This window comes from Thalassophryne amazonica, chromosome 6 (assembly GCF_902500255.1).
Source record: "Thalassophryne amazonica chromosome 6, fThaAma1.1, whole genome shotgun sequence".
NCBI classification, from domain to species: Eukaryota; Metazoa; Chordata; class Actinopteri; order Batrachoidiformes; family Batrachoididae; genus Thalassophryne; species Thalassophryne amazonica.
Window position 1 is genome coordinate 54095279 of NC_047108.1, and position 16418 is coordinate 54111696.

The 16418-nt window shown below is 43.8% G+C and overlaps 1 protein-coding gene across 1 annotated transcript in view; it reads left to right on the forward strand.

Annotated features, from left to right (window-relative positions):
- LOC117512201 (copine-9-like) overlaps positions 1-16418 on the forward strand; it is a 524667-nt gene that overhangs the window by 322843 nt on the left and 185406 nt on the right. Inside the window, exon 8 of the mRNA XM_034172192.1 lies at positions 14972-15035. Coding sequence (XP_034028083.1) covers positions 14972-15035 — 64 coding nt within the window. The remainder of the gene's footprint in view (positions 1-14971; positions 15036-16418) is intronic.

Genomic DNA, 16418 nt, shown 5'->3' on the forward strand with positions numbered 1-16418 from the left:
TGGGGAGTCAGAGGCGTGTCTGGTGGTGTGAATGATAGGCAGTTAGAGGCCCGTCTGGACTCACTTGATCGTTGTTTTTTTATGTGTATTTAGGTATTTTCTGTTTGGGTTTGGGGTCGTTTTGTTTTGTTGTTTTTATTTCCCTACTTCCCTAACCCCAACCTCACTTGCCCCAAGACCGTTTGTCTTGTGGGTTGTGGGGTGGTGCAGGTTGGTCACGCTGAGTGTTCTCAGAAGACCTCTGCACCTAGGGGGGGGGTTGTTAGGGGCGTTTTTCTTGGTTTGGTTGGGGCCCGGTTCCACTCCAGCCTCGGTGGGCCTTTGTGCCGTTCGTCATTGGTGTTGCTGGGGTGTGGTGCAGCGGGAACATACCTCAGTCGGAGGGGTGGGCCGATCTGTTGCCGTTCGCCATTTTGGTAGTTCCACCCCTCCCGAGAGGCTGGGGTATGGTCGAGTTGGGGCACCGGACGTATTTCCAGTTTTCCGCTGCGCCTAGGGGTTGGGGCTGGGTTAGTTTTTCCTGTTCCCTTCCCCGGCTTGATGTTTTGTGCCGTTCGCCAAAATTGAGCCGCCGAGGGGCTCTGGGAGGGACCTGGGGTCTACCTGGGGTCTTTCGGGGTGCCGGGGAAGGTAACAGGGTTTAACGGTTGTTTTATTTGCCCCCGGGGTTGTTTAGGGTAGTCCTCCGGGGGTTGGACTTTGATTTTGTTTTGTTTCCTTCCGGGTTCCACCTCCAGGGTTGATGGGATGGTCCTCTGGGGGGGAATTGGTTTGTGGGGCCGACTAGCCAAGTGTGGCCGGGTCTGGGGTTCCGGGGTTCTGGGGGGCGCCGTTTGCTCCACGTGTACGTGGGGACCTTTGTGGGATTCCGGTTCTGGCTATTCCTCCTGGTACCGGCGGTAAAGGCCTTCTGGGGGGTGTTGGGCTCTGCAAGTCGTTCTGGGGTGGTTGTTTGTTATTTTTCTTTTATGCATTTATGTTTGTATTGTGTTTGTGGGGCTGTGTTGGGTTTTTGCATTTGGGAGTTTTTCTTTTCTTCCCGGGGTTGGATGGGACGGTCCCCTGGGGAGGTTTTGGGTGGGTTTTATGTTTTTTCTTGTATGTTGGATTGTACTAGGGACTGTTTTGGGGTTTTTGTTGATGCCAGCCGGCCTTCCAGCTGCGGTGCCCTGTCCTGCTGTCTGTGGTGGACCTTGGGAGCGTTATGCTGTTTGTGTTATATGGCTGGGGGGGCCTGGCTGCCTTTTTGTTTCTGTCCTTTGTTTCTCCTTCCAGGTGGCTTGCATTTGGGACTGAGTGGCTGTGTTGCTGAGGTTATCAGGACCTCACCCTGATCACCTGCGGCTCGTCAGGACTCACAGCTGAGGTGCATCTATATGGATTGGAACATGGTGGCATTTAAGACTGGAGTATACAGTGTGTATTTGCCAGAGACTCGACCTTGTGACCAGACGGGTGAGATCGTCGTCTCGGGAGCCATCTCATCATCAGTGGATGCAGAGAACGTCCAGGGTTTGATGCACGGTCTGTGAAAGAGGAGGGGGTGAGGTCTCACGCTCGTCAGCACACTTCCTGAGGTATGTTAGATTTTGTGACTAACATTTATACAGTCAGTAAATGTGGTGTCCCTCACACCTTTTTATATTGAGCTGTATGTTAGTCATGTATCGGCTTCCACTGCAGTGGAGTTTTGTGAACTGGATGTTCCATGCCTGCAGGTTGGGAAGCTGATTAGTAATCAAGCCAGGAAGTGTTTGCTGTTTGTGTACACCTTTAAGTGTTCTCTCTGTGTGTAGAGTGTGGACTCACATAATGGTTCCTTCTTTCACAGACTCGGTTTGTTGCGGCCACCTGGGGGGTGTCGGCGGGGTCCTTGGGTCCGAACAGCTTCTGGCTCCGGACCGTTAGCGCTTCTGGGAGCGCACCACGCCAGACCGCACTTTCTTTTGTATATTTTGTATCACTGTTATGTATTAAATTCAGTTAGCCTTTGTACCGTGCTCTGCTTATTTCATACTGGGTCCTTCAAACGCTGGTCAGTTCTCCGAGCTGCGTCCGACACATAACAGTAGTCTCTGGCCAAACATCACGGACCCAGCGGTAGCAGAGACGGTAACGCGCCGGGAAGGCGGCAGCAGACGTTCAGTAGTTATCCGGATCAGTTGCGGGTGCTCTCCGCCCGGATGGTGCGTGTTTGAGACCCATTGCTGAATACTGATTTGTGCTCTCTTGCAGCCGTGTTCCTGTGTTGTGCCTTATCCGTGGGTCGTGGTGGAGTGTGACTGGCGACGGCTTCGCGTCACGCTCCGACCGGATAAGAGGTTTAAACGGGAGCTGCAAGAGTGTGTCTGTAATGGGTGCACGCGCACGGCGGAGCTCTGTGGCACGGGTCGCTGAGCTTCCTGTGTTACAGTCGTAGCCCCGTTTCCCCGGGTAATGATAGCTACTGCGTCTGTTGTGTCAGCTCCGGTGTTATTTAGTTGAATCACATTTTTGGTTGTGTGTTGCTCACAGCTGCGCACAGAAAAGCAGCTCGTTTGTTTTCTCTGTCACCAAAGGGGGTTTTTTATTTTTAGCACTCTGGCTCCCTCTGTTGGTGACTGAGTCACATTACCGTCAAGCTCTGAAGTTGGAACAGGTGTGTTCCATTTGTTTGAGCTTGACAGTATAAATCACTTATTTGTTTTGTGTTAGTTCATTTTGTGTGGGTGTTTTTTGAGTTGGTTTTTGTGTGGGATTTTATTTTTTGTTTTTCACTATTTAGTGTCTGGGGTCGTGTCCCTGCAGTTCTGTTTAAGAAAAAAAAAAAAAAAAAAAACAAATAAAAAAAAAGGACCCACGCAACTGTATGTTAGTCTGTTAGTCTTTCTTTTTATTTCTTTCAGTTTCACCTCCCAGGGTTTGATGGGACGGTCCCCTGGGGGGTCATGGGGGGGTAATTGGGTTGTTTTTTTTTTTCTCTTTTTTTTGTTTTGTTTTTTGTTGTGCCCTCTCTTCTCCTCTGACTCCAGCCGGGTGAGCCGTAGAGTCGGCGTTGCAGGAGTGGTGCAGGTTGGTTATGCTGGGCATTTCCCGGGTAACCTCTGCACCTGGGGGGGTTCTTTTTGTTCCCTCTCTTCTCCTCTGACTCCAGCCGTGTGAGCCATGGTGTCGGCGTTGCTGGAGTGGTGCAGTTTGGTTATGCTGGGCGTTTCCCAGGTAACCTCTGCACCTGGGGGGGGGGGGGGGGGTGTTTTCTTTTTGTTCCCTCTCTTCTCCTCTGACTCCAGCTGGGTGAGCCGTAGTGTCGGCGTTGCTGGAGTGGTGCAGTTTGGTTATGCTGGGCGTTTCCCAGGTAACCTCTGCACCTGGGGGGGGGGGGGGGTTTTCTCCTTTTGTTTTTTCCCCCCAGTTTCCGCCCTCAGGGTTTGACTGTGGTGTCCCCTGGGGGGGAAAGGGCTGTGGGTCCATCTAGCCATAGTCGGCCGAGGCTGGGTCCGTTTGTCATGAGGGGAGGCGTCTCCTGGGGTTGACGAGTGGTCCTCTGGGAGGCGCTGGGAGTCCCCGTGGGTGACGTTGGATCCCAGAGGGACCTCGGCTGTGGTTATTACTCCTGGAGCTGGCGGGAAGTCCTCTGGGGGGTGTTGGTCCCTACATGTCGTTTGGGGGGGGGGGTGTTTTAGCGCTTTTATTTGTAAGCTTAAGTTTGGGGTTTTTCTTTTCTCCTCTTCCCGGGGTTTGATGGGACGGTCCCCTGGGGAGGGGGGATGTTTGGTTGTTTGTGTTTGTCTTTTTTGTTTTATGACTAAAGACCGAACATGGTTGGATAAAGGCTGACTGCACAGGTTTAAGAACTCCTGGCCACACCTGTGCTAAGGGACTGACTGAAACAAAGGCAAGGATGCAGCCAGAGGAGAGGACATCAACCATTCTGTTGGAAGACGAATGCAGATGCAGTTTCCAGCCATGGTCCCTGGAGGGGGGTGTTTCTCCTGGGCCAGGTTTGTGTGGTCGCCGGGAGGCTTCCCGTGAGGGTGGGGTACTGTTATATGGCTGGGGGGGCCTGGCTGCCTTTTTGTTTCTGTCCTTTGTTTCTCCTTCCAGGTGGCTTGCATTTGGGACTGAGTGGCTGTGTTGCTGAGGTTATCAGGACCTCACCCTGATCACCTGCGGCTCGTCAGGACTCACAGCTGAGGTGCATCTATATGGATTGGAACATGGTGGCATTTAAGACTGGAGTATACAGTGTGTATTTGCCAGAGACTCGACCTTGTGACCAGACGGGTGAGACCGTCGTCTCGGGAGCCATCTCATCATCAGTGGATGCAGAGAACATCCAGGGTTTGATGCACGGTCTGTGAAAGAGGAGGGGGTGAGGTCTCACGCTCGTCAGCACACTTCCTGAGGTACGTTAGATTTTGTGACTAACATTCATACAGTCAGTAAATGTGGTGTCCCTCACACCTTTTTATATTGAGCTGTATGTTAGTCATGTATCGGCTTCCACTGCAGTGGAGTTTTGTGAACTGGATGTTCCATGCCTGCAGGTTGGGAAGCTGATTAGTAATTAAGCCAGGAAGTGTTTGCTGTTTGTGTACACCTTTAAGTGTTCTCTCTGTGTGTAGAGTGTGGACTCACATAATGGCTCCTTCTTTCACAGACTCGGTTTGTTGCGGCCACCTGGGGGGTGTCGGCGGGGTCCTTGGGTCCGAACAGCTTCTGGCTCCGGACCGTTAGCGCTGCTGGGAGCGCACCACGCCAGACCGCAATTTCTTTTGTATATTTTGTATCACTGTTATGTATTAAATTCAGTTAGCCTTTGTACCGTGCTCTGCTTATTTCATACTGGGTCCTTCATACGCTGGTCGGTTCTCCGAGCTGCGTCCGACACATAACAGTTTGCTTCCTGACGAGGACCCCGGAGGGAGGTGCTGTTCTCGGACCTGGTCTGTTCGGTCGCCGGGAGGCTTCCCGTTAAAGGGGGGGTACTGTTGTGTGTTGGGGGGTGTGGCTGGACATTTTGGTGTTCTTTTCTTTGCTCTCCAGGTGGTATGAAAACTGATTTGTCTGTGGAGAAGGTGCTGGCTGAAGAGTCCTTCACCCTCATCAGCGTTATGTGCAGCACCTGTGGATGGTGCTCAAGTGCAACCTTAAAGACTTTCAGCTGAAGCAGATAATGAGATGGCGTTCTGCATTTAAGCCATGTGTGATTCAAGCAGAATTGCCGGGAACTCGACCTTGTGATGTTCGTTTGTGAGACGCTGAGGACCGCGCCTGGGTTTGACAAATCATGCCTGTGAAGGAAGAAGGGTGAGGGACACATGCTGTCAGCACACATCTGAGGTGATTAATTGTTTGACTAATTGTTGATAGTAACTTGGTATTTTGTTACGCAGTAGATTTGAATTGTGATGAGAATTGTGCAGCTCGCTTCTCACTGCCGTGGCGTGCGGAGTGGTAATCCTCCACCTGTTGTGAGAAGCTGCTCATTTACATAAAGCTTAAATACAGACCTGAATGTGTTGCTGATAGTGTGTGCCTTTTGAAGGATATTGGTTGTAGCTGCTGACTTACCTCACCTTTTCTATCCTTCGCAGAGAGTCGGTTTGTCGTGTCCACCTGGGGGGTGTTTGGCGGTAAAGTGAGTCCAGAAGCGCCGGGCTTCGATCCTTTTAGGCGCTGGAGAGCGTGCCAGCCTTCACTCCACCAGACTGACGCATCTTTTGTTCATACACTTTGTTATGCACCAGAGGGTGGAAAAAATAAATTGTTTTGTTATTGGAACCGCTTTCTGGTTATTTTAGTGCTGGGTTCCGTCAGACGCACGTCCGCTCCTCAACCCGCGTCGACACATAACACTCAATAATTAACGCAACGTTAGTGCGTTAACGTTGCCCAGCCCTATTTATAATATAAATATAAATACCAGAAATACTGCTCGCTACTGGTTTCCTGGCTACTACTCTTCCTCTCATTCCCATCCTCTGTCTTCCTGTTATTCCTCCTCCCCCCGAGGGAGGAGTTGTACACTCCAGTGGCCTGAGGGACAAAGGAGTTTTTAAGTCTGTTGGTCCTGCACTTGTGAAGGAGTCTGTGACTGAAGAGACTCCTCTGGTTGCTGATGACGGTGTGCAGAGGGTGACTGGCATTGTCCATAATGTTCAGCAGTTTGTCCAGTGTTGTCTTCTCTGCCACCATCACCAGAGAGTCCAGCTTCATGCCAGCTACTGAGCCAGCCCACCTGATCAGTTTGTCCAGCCTGGTTGTGTCCATCTTGGATGTGCTGCCCCCTCAGCACACCATGGTGTGAAAGAAGACACTGTCTATCACTGACGGGTAGAACATCCATAGGAGTTTCCTGCAGATGTTACACATGTAGAGAGAAAAATAACAGAATCAGTTAGCCAGAAAGACAACACCTAAGGTACAGTTCATCAGCATTAAATCAACAGGAAAGCAGAGAAAATACTAAGGTGATCGCTAGGCATTAGCCCTAAACTTCACTAACAGAGCCAGAACTTAGATGAAGTTGAGGCCAAGACCCCCCCCCCCCCCATTGCTAATAAAATGAATTTAAAAGGACAGGAAGCATAGTACCATTGTATGCCAGTATGCCAGCCATACAAGAGGGAGAATAAATGCATCTTCATCTGGACTTGAAAGTCTCTACAGAATCTGACTGTTTTATTGCCGTAGGGAGATCATTAGATCTTCATTAAGAGCTGGGTATCAATCAATCAATCAATTTTTTTATATAGCGCCAAATCACAACAAACAGTTGCCCCAAGGCGCTTTATATTGTAAGGCAAGGCCATACAATAATTATGTAAAACCCCAACGGTCAAAACGACCTCCTGTGAGCAAGCACTTGGCTACAGTGGGAAGGAAAAACTCCCTTTTAACAGGAAGAAACCTCCAGCAGAACCAGGCTCAGGGAGGGGCAGTCTTCTGCTGGGACTGGTTGGGGCTGAGGGAGAGAACCAGGAAAAAGACATGCTGTGGAGGGGAGCAGAGATCAATCACTAATGATTAAATGCAGAGTGGTTCATACAGAGCAAAAAGAGAAAGAAACAGTGCATCATGGGAACCCCCCAGCAGTCTACGTCTATAGCAGCATAACTAAGGGATGGTTCAGGGTCACCTGATCCAGCCCTAACTATAAGCTTTAGCAAAAAGGAAAGTTTTAAGCCTAATCTTAAAAGTAGAGAGGGTGTCTGTCTCCCTGATCTGAATTGGGAGCTGGTTCCACAGGAGAGGAGCCTGAAAGCTGAAGGCTCTGCCTCCCATTCTACTCTTACAAACCCTAGGAACTACAAGTAAGCCTGCAGTCTGAGAGCGAAGCACTCTATTGGGGTGATATGGTACTACGAGGTCCCTAAGATAAGATGGGACCTGATTATTCAAAACCTTATAAGTAAGAAGAAGAATTTTAAATTCTATTCTAGAATTAACAGGAAGCCAATGAAGAGAGGCCAATATGGGTGAGATATGCTCTCTCCTTCTAGTCCCCGTCAGTACTCTAGCTGCAACATTTTGAATTAACTGAAGGCTTTTTAGGGAACTTTTAGGACAACCTGATAATAATGAATTACAATAGTCCAGCCTAGAGGAAATAAATGCATGAATTAGTTTTTCAGCATCACTCTGAGACAAGACCTTTCTGATTTTAGAGATATGGCGTAAATGCAAAAAAGCAGTCCTACATATTTGTTTAATATGCGCTTTGAATGACATATCCTGATCAAAAATGACTCCAAGATTTCTCACAGTATTACTAGAGGTCAGGGTAATGCCATCCAGAGTAAGGATCTGGTTAGACACCATGTTTCTAAGATTTGTGGGGCCAAGTACAATAACTTCAGTTTTATCTGAGTTTAAAAGCAGGAAATTAGAGGTCATCCATGTCTTTATGTCTGTAAGACAATCCTGCAGTTTAGCTAATTGGTGTGTGTCCTCTGGCTTCATGGATAGATAAAGCTGGGTATCATCTGCGTAACAATGAAAATTTAAGCAATACCGTCTAATAATACTGCCTAAGGGAAGCATGTATAAAGTGAATAAAATTGGTCCTAGCACAGAACCTTGTGGAACTCCATAATTAACTTTAGTCTGTGAAGAAGATTCCCCATTTACATGAACAAATTGTAATCTATTAGACAAATATGATTCAAACCACCGCAGCGCAGTGCCTTTAATACCTATGGCATGCTCTAATCTCTGTAATAAAATTTTATGGTCAACAGTATCAAAAGCAGCACTGAGGTCTAACAGAACAAGCACAGAGATGAGTCCACTGTCCGAGGCCATAAGAAGATCATTTGTAACCTTCACTAATGCTGTTTCTGTACTATGATGAATTCTAAAACCTGACTGAAACTCTTCAAATAGACCATTCCTCTGCAGATGATCAGTTAGCTGTTTTACAACTACCCTTTCAAGAATTTTTGAGAGAAAAGGAAGGTTGGAGATTGGCCTATAATTAGCTAAGATAGCTGGGTCAAGTGATGGCTTTTTAAGTAATGGTTTAATTACTGCCACCTTAAAAGCCTGTGGTACATAGCCAACTAACAAAGATAGATTGATCATATTTAAGATCGAAGCATTAAATAATGGTAGGGCTTCCTTGAGCAGCCTGGTAGGAATGGGGTCTAATAAACATGTTGATGGTTTGGATGAAGTAACTAATGAAAATAACTCAGACAGAACAATCGGAGAGAAAGAGTCTAACCAAATACCGGCATCACTGAAAGCAGCCAAAGATAACGATACGTCTTTGGGATGGTTATGAGTAATTTTTTCTCTAATAGTTAAAATTTTGTTAGCAAAGAAAGTCATGAAGTCATTACTAGTTAAAGTTAATGGAATACTGAGCTCAATAGAGCTCTGACTCTTTGTCAGCCTGGCTACAGTGCTGAAAAGAAACCTGGGGTTGTTCTTATTTTCTTCAATTAGTGATGAGTAGAAAGATGTCCTAGCTTTACGGAGGGCTTTTTTTATAGAGCAACAGACTCTTTTTCCAGGCTAAGTGAAGATCTTCTAAATTAGTGAGACACCATTTCCTCTCCAACTTACGGGTTATCTGCTTTAAGCTACGAGTTTGTGAGTTATACCACGGAGTCAGGCACTTCTGATTTAAAGCTCTCTTTTTTAGAGGAGCTACAGCATCCAAAGTTGTCTTCAATGAGGATGTAAAACTATTGATGAGATACTCTATCTCACTTACAGAGTTTAGGTAGCTACTCTGCACTGTGTTGGTATATGGCATTAGAGAACATAAAGAAGGAATCATATCCTTAAACCTAGTTACAGCGCTTTCTGAAAGACTTCTAGTGTAATGAAACTTATTCCCCACTGCTGGGTAGTCCATCAGAGTAAATGTAAATGTTATTAAGAAATGATTAGACAGAAGGGAGTTTTCAGGGAATACTGTTAAGTCTTCTATTTCCATACCATAAGTCAGAACAAGATCTAAGATATGATTAAAGTGGTGGGTGGACTCATTTACTTTTTGAGCAAAGCCAATAGAGTCTAATAATAGATTAAATGCAGTGTTGAGGCTGTCATTCTCAGCATCTGTGTGGATGTTAAAATCGCCCACTATAATTATCTTATCTGAGCTAAGCACTAAGTCAGACAAAAGGTCTGAAAATTCACAGAGAAACTCACAGTAACGACCAGGTGGACGATAGATAATAACAAATAAAACTGGTTTTTGGGACTTCCAATTTGGATGGACAAGACTAAGAGTCAAGCTTTCAAATGAATTAAAGCTCTGTCTGGGTTTTTGATTAATTAATAAGCTGGAATGGAAGATTGCTGCTAATCCTCCGCCCCGGCCCGTGCTACGAGCATTCTGACAGTTAGTGTGACTCGGGGGAGTTGACTCATTTAAACTAACATATTCATCCTGCTGTAACCAGGTTTCTGTAAGGCAGAATAAATCAATATGTTGATCAATTATTATATCATTTACCAACAGGGACTTAGAAGAGAGAGACCTAATGTTTAATAGACCACATTTAACTGTTTTAGTCTGTGGTGCAGTTGAAGGTGCTCTATTATTTTTTCTTTTTGAATTTTTATGCTTAAATAGATTTTTGCTGGTTATTGGTAGTCTGGGAGCAGGCACCGTCTCTACGGGGATGGGGTAATGAGGGGATGGCAGGGGGAGAGAAGCTGCAGAGAGGTGTGTAAGACTACAACTCTGCTTCCTGGTCCCAACCCTGGATAGTCACGGTTTGGAGGATTTAAGAAAATTGGCCAGATTTCTAGAAATGAGAGCTGCTCCATCCAAAGTGGGATGGATGCCATCTCTCCTAGCAAGACCAGGTTTTCCCCAGAAGCTTTGCCAATTATCTATGAAGCCCACCTCATTTTTTGGACACCACTCAGACAGCCAGCAATTCAAGGAGAACATGCGGCTAAACATGTCACTCCCGGTCTGATTGGGGAGGGGCCCAGAGAAAACTACAGAGTCCGACATTGTTTTTGCAAAGTTACACACCGATTTAATGTTAATTTTAGTGACCTCCGATTAGCGTAACCGGGTGTCATTACTGCCGACGTGAATTACAATCTTACCAAATTTACGCTTAGCCTTAGCCAGCAGTTTCAAATTTCCTTCAATGTCGCCTGCTCTGGCCCCTGGAAGACAATTGACTATGGTTGCTGGTGTCGCTAACTTCACATTTCGCAAAACAGAGTCGCCAATAACCAGAGTTTGATCCTCGGTGGGTGTGTCGCCGAGTGGGGAAAAACGGTTAGAGATGTGAACAGGTTGGCGGTGTACACGGGGCTTCTGTTTAGAACTACGCTTCCTCCTCACAGTCACCCAGTCGGCCTGCTTTCCCGGCTGCTCGGGATCTGCCAGGGGGTAACTAACGGCGTCTAAGCTACCTTGGTCCGCACCGACTACAGGGGCCTGGCTAGCTGTAGAATTTTCCACGGTGCGGAGCTGTGTGGAGAAAAGATTATGTTGTTTTGCCCCTGTCTTAAAGTAACCCTAATGATGTACTTGTTATTATTACACTGAATTTGTTTTTGTAGCCACTAACGACTGGGAGTGAAGCATGCTGGGGTCATTCTGAACTGGGAGTGAAGAGCTGGGGTCATTATGTTTTTGCAAGAGGAAATAACTTTCAGATGCCTGTTGATTAAAGGAATTAAGTGCGCCTGGGAGTTTGAGATGGCCACTCACCCTCCCTTCGCGCACACACTAGAAAAGAGGGGGCAGAGCCATGCTCCGATAGAGTCTGCTGCGGGTTGCGTACAAACGCCCAGCCGGTTGACAAGCGCACTCTGCCGAAGGTGTTGGCTCTCCACCTTAACCACCTGCAACCACTTGTGTTTGATGTAACTGCTTTTGTGGGGAATAAACATACGCCTGTTTGTTCTAGCAAAATGCAGTCTGTGTGATCATTTCTGTGTGCCGATCTGACCGAACCTTGTTTCAAAACAGGAGCCGAGTCTCCAATTCGCCCAGCCTGGCCTCCAAAGCTACGAATAAGCTACACTTATTACAAGTACCGTTACTGCTAAAGGAGGCCGAGGAATAACTAAACATTTCACACCCAGAGCAGAAAAGTGCAGGAGAGACAGGAGAAGCCGCCATGCAAAATCGGCTAAGAGCTAGTAGCTACGCTAAGCTAGCGGATTCCTAAAACACGCAAAGTGAATAATGTGTAAATAATTTAGAGGTGATTCAGCAGAAGGAGTGCTTTAGTTAAGGCACGTAAAGATTACACTAGGAAACAAATCGTAATCTAGATAACTAGATCAATCTAACTGCGCAGATTAAACAGCTAACAGATACAGAAAAACACCGCTGTGCTCCGGAACAGGAAGTGATACAATACCGCAGTGAGAGAGATATTCATATATATATGAGGTATAAGGTTGCCCTCAATGTAAAGATCCAAAAACTCTCTTGTTGATGTAATAGTTTTGACCTATTGTCTCTAAGTGTGGAATGTTGTATATGACATGATATTGACCAGTGGTATATGGTTGATATATACTCAACAACAAAAGAAATGAAAGTTTCTGTACAAACAATAGGGAGGACAGTAATAGTCATTTTGAGTCCACCATGGAGATGTAGATTATAAATAATGAGTCATGGAACATGGTGGTTGTATTTACACACAAACACAACCATGGACACAATCACCTGGCCAGAAGTACAGCAGTGTGGTGTGTTTTGAGCAAAGACCTGCCGTCGGTAACAATTAGGAGTGGTGAAAAAAAAAAAGGAGTGGTGACTTCGTTGGGGTATGAGGGGCCTATAAAAGTAAATGACACAATTTTTTATTTGTTGCATTTTAGCCATGCCACACATCACTAAATCTCTTCCTGAATGCACCACTGGCATGCTGAATGCTGTTTGACAGCATAGAACATAGCCAGATGTTTAAATGTTCATGTGTCGACTATCAGCCAGTTAAGGAGCAGGTTCCTTGACACAGGGAGGACACCCGACAGACCCATAGAACACTTATGAGTAGACAGTTGTGTTATTTCAAAACTTTGGAAATCTATAAAAGTTTGCATGGAATATGGAAATATACATGGAATAAACCATAACAGGATAATTTTTGGGTCATTTGGTTCCAAAAACCCATATGGATGGAGCCGATGAAGGTATTGGGTTTGAAAAATGCTGAAAATATGCACCTACAGACTTGAAATTTGGCTCAAAATGTTCATTGACCCCAAGTTCATATTCAACTTCTATAGTAAAAATAAACCTATCTGGTGTTTTTTAACAGTAATTGCCAAAAATAAATAAATAAAATAATAATAATTTCAGTACATATATTATGATCAACTGCAACAAACAACATCCATGTATTTTTTATTTCAGCAAGATCAGTTGTATAGTCATGGTATGTAAAGAATGACATGGCCACAATGAACTAATTATAAGCAACAGAGTGGTTTTCTATGTCAAAGCACATATACGAAACTTGCATTACTTTAAAGTTTTAAACGCTCCGTCCATATGGGTTTTGGAAGCTGTAAACAAACTGATGGTGACTCATTGTGTAAATATGTATAGATATCATAATTCTGTAAAAAAAAAAAAAAAAAAAGAATTTTAGAATTATCAGCGGTGGGCACAGATAACCAAAACAGTTAGCTTTGATAACAGCTAATCAGCTAACTGAAAGTTATATTTTATAAAGCTAAACCGATAAACCACCCAAAAATTTCTGAATTATATATATATATATATATATATATATATATATATATATATATATATATATATATATATATATATATATATATATTATTTTATTTTTATTTTTTTTCACTTTATAAAGCCTCAGACGTGATGTTAATTTAAATAACTTTTAGTTTGGTTAAAATTTTAACCATAAGTTAAAACTGTATGCCTCTGGATGACTTGGGTGATATTGCCAGTGTATCAATATGGGGTCAAAAGAAATGAGCTTTTTTATTTTTTGTGACTAGTTCTTCTTTGCCTGTAGAGAATGGAACCAGCTCTTCTCTGCAGAGAATAGAACCCCACATATACTACAAAATATTTAACAGATAGGTACTCAACTGATTTTAGACTTAATAAATGTTTGTAACTGTTAAGCTTTGTTCACCACGTCTGCAAAAATATGTTAGTCTAAAAATTATCGGACCAAAACGTATCGAAGATAACTGGTCCGATGATGGTTTTCAAAGTTAACTGAAAAGCTAATCCCATAATGAGAACATTAGCTTTAATAATTAGCGGTTACCAGATTAGCAGAACTGTGAAACCACTGAGAATTATCACCCCTCATATGAGATATTCTGGATCGTAGTGTTCGCTCTCGTACCAAACACTGTTGGTCATCTTCAGAATGCTTTGAGGGAGGAGTGGCAGGCCAGTCATCCACAGGAAATTAACCATTTAGCGAATTCCATGTGTAGAGCTTTAGCTGTATTAATTACAGCATATGGTGGTCACAGGCGCTATTGACTGTGGTCTGATACGAAATGTTACCTTTCTGTTTATTGACTCGATAAATTCAAGTAATCGTTCATTTACCATTGTATGTAACATCCTGTACAAAATCTGACACAAATACAAATTTTACTCATAAAGCAATATTAAAACATATTTGTGTTTCTTTTGTTGTTCTATATATATATATATATATATATATATATATATATATATATATATATATATATATATATATATATATATATATATATATATATATATATCAGTAGTTTAAATGCCAAGTGAGCTTGTTACTAAATTGTCTGATTTGCTTTTTGGCTGAGTAAAATAAAAATAATCTGTGTAGAGGAGTGAGACACCTTGCCCTTCCATCATTTCCAGCACTGAGTCACCCTTGAGAAAGGCATTTACATCCATATGCTCTGGTTTGGCTGAGCAGTGAGCAACTCTTGCTATTGGGCAGATTCCAGTTGGGAATCACAGTTGGGGACATTCCTGCCAAAGCAGCCTCATGAAATGCAAGTCATAAAAAAGACATTTTATGAATAACCAAGGCTCAAGAGGTTTCTGTGGGACATTAATGAGCAATTTATATGAAAATGGTAGGAGGGTGAAATTATTTTCAAAGCACTTTAAGTGTGAGATGCAGTATGCAGGTTTTACGTTTCTCACTTGGTCTAATAACAATGTACATTACATTCCTTCTGACAAAAAAAAAGACAAAGTGATGGAATAGAAATGTTTATGCATTTCTGTATGTCACTTTTGAAACTGAGTAGAATCATCACTTTTGTGATCGGTTAGTGGGGGGGGTAGAATCATCCCGAAAGATGTGTGTGATGATTCTACTCAGTTTCAAAAATGACATACAGAAATGCATAAACATTTGTACGTATGTGTTATTTCCTTTTAAATACAATAGTCAGCGTGTCAGGACACTGCTGTCTCAGTAACATAATAGCTCTGGATGGCCAGTTGTTTATGTCATGCTTCACTTACCCTCTCACTCTCTATTTTTCTTCCCAGTGGGATTCCAGGAAAGAAATGTGGAAACATTATCTTAACTGCGGAGGAGCTCAGTAACTGTAGGGTCAGTATATCGCTCTCACTTTATATACACACAACCAACTTTTGTTGAAACATTTTAAGGTGTTTTGTCAGCTTTGACTGTATCAATAGTTTTGTTGCAGTCGTTTGTCACTGTTTTGAAAAGAAATCATTAAATGAGTTTGCGGCATTTAATGAATGTTAAATGAATGGTGAATGTTGCGTCCCCAGCAATTCTTCAAATGCTTAAAATTAAATGTCAAGATTGTTTTCACTGTAAACTGGTTGATTTCTCCTATTGTGTTTGCATAGACATATCAGTGTCTAAACTGACAACGCCAATCTGTTCGTGACAAGCTTGGTTTCCCATGGTGCTTCCTGCTGGAGGCAATGCCTAAAACGGCTCATTAAGTTGTCTCACTGTCTCATCTCTCTCTCTCTCTCTCTCTCTCTCTCTCTCTCTCTCTCTCTCTCTCTCTCTCTCTCTCTCTCTCTCTCTCTAAGCATCCATCATCCATCTATGTGTCTGTCTATCTGATCTACTCGATCTATTCAAATAGCCACCCAACTGTCCATCCATCTGTCCATTTATCTACCTATCGAAGTGTCTGATTAGTGAATTCAATCTGTGACCTAGGTCTAACTGTCTACAAGTCTACAGTATTGTTCTTTGTGTGGAAAGCTATTTGAGCCGTTATTCTATGTCCTTGATATCAGGCACGAGTTTCCTTCACAAGTTCATTAGTTCTATTTCAGCATTAATTTCACATTTGGCCACACTAGTTTTACATTTTGTTACATACATTAGATGACCATACATTCTGTAGTGACTCTTTTGCAGGAAAGAGTTGCATTTTTCTCAAACTACTTCTGACATAAACCTTACAAGTGATGTCAGACATTGAACTCATAGCACCGATGTCCCAAGTAGTCTGTTTGTTGACCCACTCTTGGTGCTCTCATGGCCAATTCATTGCACTGAAAGTCTTACTAGTTAACTAGTGAGATAAGATAAGATAAGATCAGATAAGATAAGATAATCCTTTAATCATCCTACGACGGGTAAATTAACGATGTTGCAGCAGCACAGGGACAGTCACAAAACAATAGTACAAATGTGCAAAAACAAACAAAAAGAGTCTTGATAGATTGCAAACAGCTTATCTCTCATTCTTGCTTTGCCAGCAGTGTTGCCACAGTTAAGGCCCCTTCACACATAACATGATTGAAGCCGACTAGTGCACGAAGGAGGAATTGCATGCCATTCGGGAAAAATTGGAGCTGCCTCTACCGCCTTGTACACCTGTCACTACAACTATTCACCCTGATTCCTACTTATTCCTGCTATGTGTGAAGGGACCCTTCAATCAATCAACATTTATTTATAAAGCACTTTACAGCACCGACTGGTGTCCAAAGTGCTTAA